The sequence below is a fragment of the Salminus brasiliensis genome, chromosome 16 (genome assembly GCF_030463535.1).
Source record: "Salminus brasiliensis chromosome 16, fSalBra1.hap2, whole genome shotgun sequence".
Taxonomy (NCBI): domain Eukaryota; kingdom Metazoa; phylum Chordata; class Actinopteri; order Characiformes; family Bryconidae; genus Salminus; species Salminus brasiliensis.
The window spans coordinates 25,165,696-25,178,622 of NC_132893.1; the positions used below are offsets into that span (position 1 = coordinate 25,165,696).

Below are 12,927 nucleotides of genomic sequence, written 5' to 3' on the forward strand. Positions count from 1 at the left end.
AGCTCATGTGAGGCCTTAACAGACCCTATTTACTAGCAATGGTTTTCTGTGGAGGTTATAAAAGCTATGTGTGTGTGTACCTGGAATAAAATCATATTAATATGTTACATGATTGTACATTCAATGTTTTGCCATTTTGAAGATGCATTTTCTAGGATAGTGAGAATATGTGTTATCCAGAATTGCTTAGTCTTGCTTAGCCAAGTCTCTGTTGACATTCTAAGCTGACATTTTAACATCCACTGAAAATGAATCTCAATGAAGTGTCCCAATGGCAGCGATTCCACTGACTTTACTTTGTTTTGAAGAATGTTTTTCTTGTTTTATGTTTTATGAATAATTTGACTGAGTCGACTGAAAGAACATGAGCTAGAAAATGACTTATGTTTTTCATTAAATCAACATTATGTAGCATTTTTACTTTAAAATTAGCTTGCCTTATTTTCAAAACAGCTTTTCTACATTGCTGCTACTCTAGGCTTTGCTATGTCATCATTGAGGGGTGGCTCATAGCGCAAATTGCCTTTCCCGACAGTAGGGAGAGCCCAGGAGCAAGAAATACCAATTCTAGCTTTTCTGTTTGAATTATCCAATATTTTTTAACCATTAATTAAATAATCATGTGGGTGCTCCGCAAGGTCAGCAATGAACTTGAATGGTTGAAATAAATTAAATGATGCCTGAATGGCATATTGGTGCAATCTACAGGGTAGAATGGGTAGTTAAAATGTTCCCCCATAATTTTCTTGAGAAATTATTGCATGATAAAGATGCAGGTCGCAGGCCGGAGTTTTTTTCTATGGAAAAAGCCATGTCCATTTTTAATGTTGTTTGTGTCATTTTGAGGGCTCTGCACATTGCACTTAAATGAACCAGTATTTTCTGTAAGAGAAGATTGGTGTACTTCTTCATAGACTACTTTAAAAACAGTCAGGATATTTAAAAACTAAGAGAAATCCCTAGCATCAGTGAACTGTTTGAGGAGACCTGGCCGACATGGAAAATACTATCTGAGTGTCTGATGATGCCCTCTAGTGGTGAAGCTTTGAATACTGAGTGCTGTAGAAGTCATGAGTGAAAATACACTGTAAATTTTAGAAGCTTGTAGACACTTTCACATCGGTGAATTCCACTGCTTTAAGGTGCTCCCACTGCTGATACAGTTGTGCACAAACATCTTGTATAATGTCCATAGAAAAGCATCGCCTGTTAAATGACATGCTTTGGAGCAGCAGTATATGACCTTAAGGTTGTCTATAGTTTCAGGTTTCTGGAATTAGCATCCCTATCCTGCCTCACTGTGGGTGTGTGCTAAGGAGATGCATGTGTTTGTGCGTGTGTTGGTCGGTGTGGCGTCACCTGGAAGTCTTTAATGACATTAGACAGAAAGCTTATAGGATCAACAGGGACAGAGTGTGAAGGGAGTGAGTGAGAGAGGGACAGAGAAAGAGAGAGAGAGAGAGAGAGAGAGAAAGAAAGAGAGAGAGAGAGAGAGAGAGAGAGAGAGAGAGAGAGAGAGAGAGAGAAAGAGAACATCAGCCAACAAGCTGAGAAGCATTATGACATTGGCTGGCCTGTGTGGTGTAAGCCTGAGGTCAGTCTCTTGTGGATATCGCTTGGCCCTGTGACAGTGTATTCAGAATAAAAGGAGCTACAGCAGCAGCAGGTTTCATAGTGTCATTGTCGGAGCTTCCAGTACAGGTGAGTACAAACACACTCTTAAAGAAAAGGTTCCTGAATGGTTCTTGGAAGTACAATTCTAGAAAAGTGAACATTTTATTAGAACCAAACATTAGTTTCTTTAAAGAACCGTCAATTGAAAGTTTTTTTTAGAGCTAAAAATGGTTCTTCTGTAGCACTGCAATACCTTTAGGGCACATAGTCACAGAGTCTTCCAGAACAGGGTTTACACAGTTTTCACAAAGAAGGATCTTTTAGTTAACAAACAAACAAAAAAAGCTTCAGTAGGAAACAGATTTGAAACAGATTGTTCCTCTTGGGTTTAGGATATCCAGCTTTACTGAGAAACTTCCACAAAGTGACTGACCCATTAGAAGGTCCAGCTACAGAAATGCTACTGTTTGGGAGTTTTATGGCTAAAGAATGACATTGCTGGAAAATTGTAGCAGTAAACAATGACATTCTTGGTAAATTGCCTTGTGATGTTGTGGGATTTTATTGGCAGGGAATAGCATTGTTAGGGAATTTTATTGGTAAGGAATGTCATTGTTAGGGCATTTAGGTGGGAAGGATTGACTGGCCATTGTTTGGGAATTGTAGTGATAAGGAAGGAAGTCATGGAAATTTATTTGCAAGGATTGCGTGGTTGGGGAATATTATTGATAAGGAATGTCATTGTTTTAGGGGTAAAGGATGGCTGACCATTGCTTGAGAATTGTAGTGATAAGGACTGATGGTGTGAAATTGAAATGACCAAATAATATTATTGGTTTAGATAACAGTCTTTTCGGTACTTTTCGGTAAGGCATAACAGGACTGGAGAACTGTGAAATGTTAGGATATCTTCTAAGAAATGACAATGTGAAAAATTATATAACTTAGCAAATGACACTGTTCAAAAAGTGCATTATGTAAGGAATGACGCCAAATACAATGATGCTGAAAAACATCGTATGGGATTAATGAGGAAAAATATTGTTGAGGAACTGCTGGGAATTGCTAAGGAATGTCATTAGTGTAAGCTTGTCATAATACTAAATTATAGTGCAGGGTAGAGGTTAGGAATGGAATTGTTGGTACCAGCATTGAATGCTCTCGGGGAATTACATGAGGAATTAGTTTGTGAAATAGTGCTGGCTGGTAACGATGGTGAATTTTAATAGTTGGGTAAAGGTAGTCCTAAATAATGGTGTTGTTAGAGAAACTTCTGGTATAAAGCACTGAGTATACAGAGGAATGTAATCAGTGCTTGTGTGTGAGTGTGTGTGTGTGTGTGCATTTGGGATTAGAGATTACAGTAACTCTGAGAACATCCTGCTGGGTCACACTGAGTTTACTCCTCATCATGCAGACCTGTTACGTCACTAAGGTGTCAGTGGATTACAGCTCCACTGTGCCCACACACACACACACACACACACACACACATACACAATCCTCAATGAGAGTTGATATACACACTGTTTCCAACACACACTAAGCACACACTGACTTTGGCTAGAAATGATTCAGATGCTTTGTCCATGCACCTCCCACGTACAAGCATTCATGTACACATACACATACATGTGTTCACACACACACACACACATTGAGAATATTACTTGTATGTAGGTTAAGGCCACATGTATTACATGTTCTTTAAACATTGTTTTATCTGAAATGAATTTATCCATGGGAATATTATATGGGCCTAAGCATTCTGACTACAGCACAGCACTGCCTAGGATTCAGTGTGATTACTACCAATGTTTCTAGCTCTAATAGTGGTGCAGACAGTTCAGACTGACATGGCTCATATGAAATATTGTGCTAGTACTAATAATAATACAGCTTCTGTTTCGAGGCTGCTACTGCTACATCTCAACTGACCTAAATCCTACTCCTGCTGCAACAAGACAAGAGACAGATAGAGAGAGTGTTGTCTACATTGACTTTTACTTAGGTAACTTAGTCATCAAAATAAGCAATTTTAAAAAGCATGCCGTTCACATACCCAATTCATAACCAGTTCATTCTTGGAAATTATCACAAAATCAGTGCCCGCCCAAATGTTGGGCCCTTGAGCAAGACCCTTAACCCTCTATGCTCTCCAGACGTTGGAGTTGGCTGCCCACCACTCCGGGTGTGTGCTCACTGCCCCTAGTTCACAAGTGTGTGTGTGTGTGAGTGTGTGTGTGTGTTCAATACCACGGATGGGTCAAATGCGGAGGACACATTTTGCTGTACATCATACAGTGACAAATACTTGCACCTTTAGCTTTACCTTTAATAATGAAGCTATAAGGAGTGTTTCAGCCTGGACTGCTTTTTTAATGATGCAATACAAAGGACAGCCAATAAGTACAGAGAATATTTACATACAGGATAAAGCGATGTTGAACTGTTTTTGGGACCTACAACCATACACACATTATAAGGGTAGCTCATGCGAAATATTTAAAATGTAAGATAAATGTAGGATATTGATTCTTTAAGGCTTTCTGGAGAAAACAGCAGAACTATATTATAGTGAGAACAGAGATCAACTTCAGCAATACCTGACTAACGCATTACCCAATGTACTTCAATGTATTTAATAATCTTTATTTCTCTGTTTGTGTGTGGTGTGTAGTATGATGGCATCTGTAGCTTGTGGTCCACAGGACTCCTCAACCGAGGAGCTTCATTTGCAAAGGAGAGGGCTGCGTCTTCCATATCAGGTACATGGATTACATCTCCCATATGTGGACCCACACTTCAGTTCCTCACCCTCATAACCAGTAATAACATCTCTTAAGATGAATCCCTCAAGAATACACTCAAGGTTCAAGAGGTTTCGAAAGTACAAATACACTCTTACAGTTAAACGGATAAGTCTGGGTACTAAGGGTTTGTTGGAGAGGTGCCATAGAACAAGGTTCTTCAGTTCAGGAGTCCTTCATAGTGAGGTGATTTCCCTGCTAAACCTCATAATTAACAGATGGGATAAATCAGGTGTATGTGAGCCGAGAAATAACCAAACTGTGCTGGAGACTCACCCTCCTAGACCATAAATATAGAGGAACCACTTTTGGATTCCTAAAGTATGAAGCCCCTAAGGTGACATGCTAGTTATTTTAAGGTAATATATTAAGGCCACAAATTAAGTTTGTAATGGACACAAAACAATAAATTGAGGCCATGGGATCAAATATTAAGGCACATAAAGAAACAATATTGATTATTATTATCTTGAGGCCACAAGAAAAAAAAAGATAATGTATCAAGGCCACATTATAAAATATTAAATTATTAGACTAGACTATCTGAATAAAATATGACATCAAAGAAAATCAAACCACACCCCATTCCTAAATACTGAATACTGATGATCTGTATTTCTCCTCCTATTATTACCCTTTCAGATCTTTCCAGACTCAGCTGAGGATTGTGAGGCGTTGGAGAGACCTGTGGGTCAGAGAGGTCGCCTGCCATCTATAGTGGTGGACCCCACACAGGTGAGCGAGGAGGAGAGAGGTGGGCTGCCGTGGCCTCTCCGGAGACACACCTCCGTGGAGGGGGATGATGAGTCCTTACAGGAATGTGCATCCCAAAACAGCGAGTCGGATCAATCGGAGCAGGGGAATGCAGAGGGCAGTGGAGATGAGAGGTCAGTGAATTGACAGTGAATATTCGAAGAGCACCGTAATGTAAAACACAAGGCTGGCGGACACTACAGTTTTGATTCAGATAGAATATTGGAAATATTTTGGCAGGAAAGAATAGCAATACTGTATCCTGAGCATGTTTAGACAGAAGCAGGACTTGTATCCTTGTATCCTTTGTTATCACAAAGTTTCCAAAATAATGTCAATAGACAAATCCACCATTAAACACTGACAGAACTGTAGTATCTGTGGCAGGGAACACATACACACATGTGAATTGGGGCAGTACGAACACACACCCACAGCAGAGGGCAGCCACCTCAGGGAGCAATTGAGGTGCCTTGCTCAAGGCCACCTATGCCATGAATGTTGATCAAACCAGCAGCTTCCAGTCCCAAGCCCACTTCCCTACCCTTTAGGCTGCAACAAATGTTCTCTTCTCATATCCCAGCTTAGAAAGTCAATATCACCCCTGTCACAGTGCCTGCAGCAGAGAGGGTTAGGAGCCTTGTTCAAAGGCCCAACAGTGGTAGTTTAGTTGACAGGTATTGAACCCACAACCTTGTGAATATTCCAGTTCTCTAACCACTGAACCACCACTGTCCCACTATTATTTGCACAAAAATCTGTGCTTTATTAAACACACCCTGGTATAACCTAGAGAAACGTCCAGAGCAATACTGACCTATTTTCTGTAGTTCTTTTCCCATTTTTGGAGTATGCCATTCTATTAAATTGTGGAATTGTGTCTGTATAATCAGGTTAAAATCCACTTAGCGACTGTGGGCCGTAAGCGCATTTACAGTACGTGCCTGGTTTTGAAAGCACACAGTAGAAAATACATTGTTTCTTGAAGAACCTTTAGGTTAAACATAGGGGCTCCTCCAAGGACTCAAATGTTCCTCATTGGAATTTGGGATTTCTCAGTATAAAATCTGGTTCCTTTAAAGAACTTAATTAAGGTTCCTAGAGGATCTTCTATATTTGTATCCTGCTATGACAAACATCTTGAATTTATCTTACTGAAATAAACTATAGCTGTTTGCAAAGGCTTACGTCCTTGAGAATGGGTTCTTCTAAGAACATTTTCTGAAAGATTCCTTAAAACACTTTAAGATGTTCCTCCACAGTTTTAAACTCAAGAACCTCCAAACGTTCCTCAAGCATCTTGTCCTACTAATGCAGACTCCCTCCATTTGTTTCAGGGGGCTTCCTATCAAAAACTCGTCCTCCACTGTACAGCCCAGACTGATGGACTGCTCTCGCCTCACTCCTCCCCAGTCCCCCACGACTCCAGAAGTAGCGCCGCCCTGCTTTAGAGGCTGACAGACAGAAACCAAGAAAAATAAGAAGAAAAGCTGCCTTAGGAGCCCCACACAGCAATTCACTCCTGTATTTCATTCTTTAAGGCTAAAACACATTTTGCGTATTTTCTTTTTTAGAAAAATTTGATGGTTCAAGACTTGCTGTAAAGATGTTGCTAAGATTATAAGATGTTCTCTCAGGCACAGAGTGGAGAACCTTTAAACTATTGCAAACAGGAAAGTGCAGTTAAATGGCTCATATTGTGGAAAGAGGATTTTTTATATTTATTTATTTTTTTATTAAAGATTTTAGTTTAAGTTTCCAAGCATAGTGCTCTAACCCTAGTCTATATACTCCACATGTGAAAACTGTTTTGAAAGTGTTTTTCTGATCAGACTGCTGTTTAAATAAGGCACAATACAGAGATACAGAGTAGCCCATCAGAACAGGGGTCATTCACATCAGTCTTAATAGAACAGTAAGAGAAACTGCTAAAGTCTTGGGCATAAAAGGGTTTAGAGGATGGAAAGTGGTCATTATTTTTTTATTTTAATACAAAAACCCACACAAACATCCATGGACCCAGGGCATGGGGGTGCTGAGGGGGCTGCAGCCTCCCCAGATATCAGGATTGTTTAGCTGCAACAGCTAAAAATAATTAAAAATGAATCTGAGGATAGTACAGACCTGTACTTGTTTTAGAGGTCAAACACTGCTTATGTTAATGCTGCATTTTCATCACAGAGATGATTAATCACCAAATCGCTTCCTCAAACTGTTGGCTGCTGTGGGTTGTGTCACTAAAGCAATGACATGTACTAGTATATTGTAGGCAGTTCTGTGACTCAGAGCGGCCTAATATATATATATATATCCCCTGCTCTGTGTGTACATCCCCAGTCAACATAAAGAATATGCGGGGATGTGACACAATTAGTTATCACAATCTGATTGGTCCCCACTCTGCTGAGTAGGGTGTGCATCAGCAGTTTGATGAGTCAGCTCTAGATGCATGTTATCTTCTCTCGTCACATTGCAGGACATTATGACCTTTTCTATTTACCTCATGCCAAAAAAAAAGGTTTTAAAAATAGGCTTGTCGTTTTGCAGGATGCCACACTGTCCTAATGCCCTAATTGAATATGCTGCTTACATATTCCAGCAATGTGATGCATAAGTACACATTCAATTCTGTCATTTATTTATTTATCAGTTTCTTTCTAGTTTTAGTGTTCCTGAGCAGAGCATGCCTCATGTCTTTCTATTGTGCTTCCAGCTTTCTTGCCATAATGAAGAGATTACACAGAATAGCCTTTCTAATAAAACGCATCAAAACTTTCCTTCCTCTTCATTTGTTGTTGTTTTTTTTTTGGTTAGTGCTGAGAAGAGTACTGAGAAGATCAAAATCTTGCTCCTTTTTGCCAAACTACAGTCAGGACTAGTCAGTACCATGAGAATTAAACCTAGGTCTTCCGTTTGGGCCATACATGTCAAAACTGAGATGTTGGTGGTAAATCTGACATGTTTAGGCCTTCAGTTCTTCAGTTCTCAATGGGAGAGCTCACATGGCTTTATCCATTTAGATATCACTGAGAAAAACATTATTCTATGAAATAAAAATGAACTAAAATCACCAGATGTGTTTTGTAATTCTCAGAATGTATTAGGCCTGGGGTGGGGAGGGCCAGAGTACAGCCCAGTTTGCAGATTTCTCTTCTCTGAAACACCTACTAAACCTGGAAATTAAGGGGTGTGTTGAAACAGCTGTGACTGAGTAGGAAAAGCACAAAACTCTGCAGGTATCTAGCTCTCCAGGACCAGAATGATCCACCCCAGCATTAGGCCTTCTCTAAATGCAGAGAAGGTCCCAAGGGTTCTCCAGTGGTCTGTTTAGATAGGAGAAACGTCTGGAAATCCTTAATCCAGTCATTTGTTTCAGTAAGATACTGACTCTTTATTGAACTTTGCTCTAAAGAAAGAGGCCAGATGATAATATCCTACTATGATAATATTCAATAATATAATATTCTAACAATATACTGCTGTTCTGCCTGAGGGCTGCAGAACGAACGAAAACCGTGCAATAATACAGAAAGAATCTGTCTGCCCTGTTCTCTCATAGTAATGCTCTTTAAGTACACACATCCGTCTTTATTCTGTCCTAACTTAAAGTAGACACACCAGAGTTAAAAAGACTAATATGTCACACATTTTTAATACCTGAACCCTCAGAATTTCATTAAAGTTAATTGGCTTTACTGCTCTGGGAAAGACATGACTGTGAAATTTGCATTTTCTAATCCGGTCACATGGGGGCGCAAGAAAATCAATCAAACTTAATCCAGTTTCAGCACATCTACATATTACAGTCCCCAACACACCAATACACCGTCTCCCTCTGGACTGAATGGGCTGTCTAAATGTAAAACAAAATCCATGGGACGAGAGAATTAAGGCAGTATAAAGGCAAGACAGACTTACATCTTAACACATTACTGACCTAAAACAAAATAAAACAATACATTTCCCAAAAACTCCAACCATTTCATTTAATATACGTGTTATACAGTGTCAGAAAACTCATATTAAGTATATTTGATATTACTTGATGTTGTTGGAGCGAATGTGTCATGATTAAGGCGAGGCAGTTTGCACTATGCTAATTAGTGGGCTGTAGTAGTGGCTGCATTACCTAGCTTAAAGCAAACCTCACACTAAACATGTCTAGACTGATTTCCTAAACTTAGGATAGGGGAACCTAAACTTAGAAATGTGAATTTGAATGAAATCAATACAAAGATTTCTTTAAAAGAATGAATAAAATGGAAGTGTCAGTGAGTACTTTGTCTTTGGGATGAAAACACAGAAAAGTTATTCAGAAATCAATGGTTTAATAGTGGTTTAATGAGTGAATTTTACAAACTTTCTATAAAAACTGTTTCTTTCTGGGTTGTTTTTTAATGTAATGTTGATATGTTGTAATGTTTGGTTAGAAACAAATGTCTAATAACCTCCTGTGAGGTGCTTGCAAAGGCAATAAATATTCAGACGTCTGGTTTCTATAACAACCACTGTGAACATTTCTGACTTGATATGTGTTTCCAGAGCTGAGTATTACTCACCAAACCACTCTTTAAGACTTTGTTTACATCTTAATCATTTAATCGTTCTGAAATGTTGAATGATCAATAGAACTGATTTTCCTTTAATGCCCACTTACCTTTGTAGGTCTTTAAATTACAGCATGCTTGATGAGCACCTTTTTTTCCTTAGTTGGCCATTACCACTTTTGTCAGACACACTCAATATACGTCTGTCAGTCAAAGTGTGACAAGCCCCCTCCTCCAGCCTTTGGTTTGGGTGAAGGGGGGTGGGGGATGTGGACTGGGCCTGAGACTAGACTGGCGGGACATGGAGCAGCTGTCTGAAAAGTGACTTATCCCAGAGACCCCGCTCCGTCCCTCTCTTTCCTTCAGTGCTCCGTCTGGCCCAGCTCCCAGACTGTGGTATGTATACAGACCCATGTAGTTTCAAACACACATAACTTAAGTCCAGGTCTGCAAAAGGCTTTAACAGAGGACGAACAGAGTGAGGTTTGTGTGAGTATGAGCTCTTATATGTGTGATAGAAAGACTATTAGACAAAATGATTCAGAGAAACCTTGGCGGTAAAGAAAGCAGGGACACCAAAAGTCAAAGGATAGAGACTCTCACTAAAGTGCTAATCCACACAGCAAGAGAGAAGGGAAGAGAAAAGAGAGAGAGAGAGAGAGAGAGAGAGAGAGAGAGAGAGAGAGAGAAAGAGCGAGAGAGAGAGAGAAAGGAAATATCAGTCCGCCCTACTTGAACAAAGAGCCGACAATATAGCTACATTTTCCTCCCGGCCCCTCTCTCATCCTTCTTCCATTTCTGATCGCAGCCCAGCCCAGCCCCCCTTTCCTCCTCCTAATATAAACCAGATGTGGAGCAGGGATTGTCTTGCAAAAGCCCCCCCCCTCCCCCTCCCCTCCACCTCTTTTAATTTCTTGTTTCTGTCTTCGTTTCACTCCCTCTGTGCCCCTCCCCCTTTTACAGGAAATTCTCCAGGTTCTTGGCCTTGAAGGGAGCCTCTTTAACCATGACCAGATGGAGAGAGAAAGAGTTTTAGAAAGAGAGAGCGAGAGAGAGAGAAAAGAGAGAGAGAGAGCAAAAGAGAGAGCGAGAGAGAGAGAGAGAGAGAGAGAGCAAAAGAGAGAGAGAGAGAGAGAGAGACGCGGGCACAAAGCTTCTTTCTTCACAGAGTTTATTGAGGTTGGAGTCAAAGGCAGAGTTGGATAAGCGAGGGCCCACTTCACTGTCTGGCCACTTTCAGCCTCCATTCCTCTCTCCCTCTGCCCGTAATGCGGTCACTGCATCACACCCCTGCAGTACTCAGATATAAGTCATTGCCTGATTCCTAGCGTGGCTGAAGAGCACACCGCTTTCACAAAGCTGACTTGTTGATAGCTCAGGGCAAGCATTGCCAACTTTTTCTGAAACGTTTGTTCATGAGCAGAGCTGGAATTTAGCAATACTGACGTATCCTATCACGCTAGACTGTCCATAAATGGACATCAGTTTTTTAAAGGCTTTTTTTTTTTGGGAGCGGCTCACTTTTTCCCTGGATTGGGCTAACTTGCTTATGAACTAGTTCTGAGAAGCTAGCAGTACTGCTGACACCTAAGAATGATCCACAACCCTTAAATAAGAGTAAGGATTACATCAGTCGCTTTTACAGACAGTTCCTGCACTTTTTAGGCCCCTCGTCCTCTACTTCTGTGCTCCATGTCCAGGCAGACTACAACATGATGAAGCTCTGGGACACTTTCTCTGACTAGCAAAACAACCAAACCTAGTATTGTAGTAGATTATATGCACTTCATAATATCACTGAAGATACTGAAATTGATAGAAAGTAGTTTAAGGAGTAGAGAAGGGCTTAGAATTGGAATGTCACTGGTTCAATCCCCTACACTGGCAGGAGGTTGGTGCAGTTTCCATGGCTGAGGTGCCCTTGAGCAAGGCAACTAACTCTCAGTTGCTTTCTGGACATTGAGGTAGCTGCCCACCACACTGATCACTAGTATGTGCTGTATGTGCTGCCATGGATTGGTGAAGTGTAGAGGCTAAATTCTATTGTACTTCTGTGAAATAGCAATAAAGGAGGGTCTTAATTTTCTACTGCATTTCAGTTCACGAGGATAGTGTGACTAGACTAAGGGAGTTGTTCTCCTCCTGCAGTCCTGTAGTCCTTCTTCCTTCTTATCCTTCATAGCCATGTCTAATGTGATCAGAGCAGTTGCTATGGTAATCTCCAAACAGGCCGTACACCGGGAAGCTCATTTACGAGTAGCACTTACGTCATGTGTCCATAACGGAGAAAAGTTCCCAAAATTTAACGAGGGAGATAGACAGAGAGGCTATCGTTATAGTCCAGCTGGGGTTAATTATCTCTACTTAGGGCTAAGTAAGTGTTTATGCGGAGGTATGTTCTTCTAAAGGCTGGAACTCCACCGGTGGCACGCCACACCACGACCTTACTGAGAACAGGCATGTCCTTCTCTGCCTGCAGTGCCTGTACACCACCCCCAATCCTTCACCTCAAACCCTGTCCTCTCAGGCTGACCCGACACCTCATGTCCCAACCACCAGCGTTAAACTGGGACAGAGCACGCTACAGCAGTCTTTGGTTTATGTGAATGGCAGCAGACCTTCTTATGATGGAAATGGATTGTAGTCCAGAAGATAAATAAGTTCATGATGCCTCACCCTTTATTATTGCTGTTGCTTTTTCTGTGGTAAAGCTACAGAAACTACAGCTGAAGTAATCATTGGGCTAGCTGGATAAAACTACCACAGGCCTGTGAGCTGGACAGATGGAGTTTATTTAGTTTAATAGAGAGCGTGAGTTACAACCTACCATGGTGTATGATGTAACATGGAGGTTTAATGTTGTTACACAGATTCAGGTTGAACATGCTTGTTTTCTTTTTGTATTCCCAAAGAAAAATCATCTGTGAATTGTGATCATAATCTGACATATATATTTCTCAAAATCACCATAAAGATAACTGTTTCTCATAAAAAAGTGTTTTCAGAGTTTAGGTCACATAAACCACTCCTATATTTTATTCACCTTCTTTTAGAAGAATGTAATCCGCTAGCTAACTAGGCCAAAGTACAACCTCCACATGATGGGGTTAGCTTTAACACTGTTCTTCTACTTTGTGGTTACAATCAATTTGCAAGTGTTTTCCCTAATTTATTTTTATGCAGATATTTGTTGTATGGGTCAT

General features: G+C 40.5%; 2 protein-coding genes across 2 annotated transcripts in view; one reads left to right on the forward strand and one right to left on the reverse strand.

Moving 5' to 3' along the window:
• Positions 1-12,927, reverse strand: part of vaspa (vasodilator stimulated phosphoprotein a) — a 212,962-nt gene that overhangs the window by 52,175 nt on the left and 147,860 nt on the right. The window lies entirely within an intron of this gene.
• Positions 4,299-6,882, forward strand: LOC140537203 (protein LBH). Its single transcript, XM_072659528.1, has 3 exons — positions 4,299-4,382; positions 5,067-5,311; positions 6,515-6,882. The coding sequence occupies exons 1-3, from the start codon at positions 4,299-4,301 to the stop codon at positions 6,633-6,635; spliced, it is 450 nt and encodes a 149-aa protein (XP_072515629.1). The 3' UTR covers positions 6,636-6,882.

Excerpts from the sequence above, each read along its gene's own strand:
- LOC140537203 (XM_072659528.1), top strand. The coding sequence starts at position 4,299 with ATGGCATCTGTAGCTTGTGGTCCACAGGACTCCTCAACCGAGGAGCTT. Across the intron at positions 4,383-5,066 it reads GGCTGCGTCTTCCATATCAG|ATCTTTCCAGACTCAGCTGA; the intron begins GTACATGGATTA and ends TTACCCTTTCAG. Across the intron at positions 5,312-6,514 it reads GAGGGCAGTGGAGATGAGAG|GGGGCTTCCTATCAAAAACT; the intron begins GTCAGTGAATTG and ends CATTTGTTTCAG.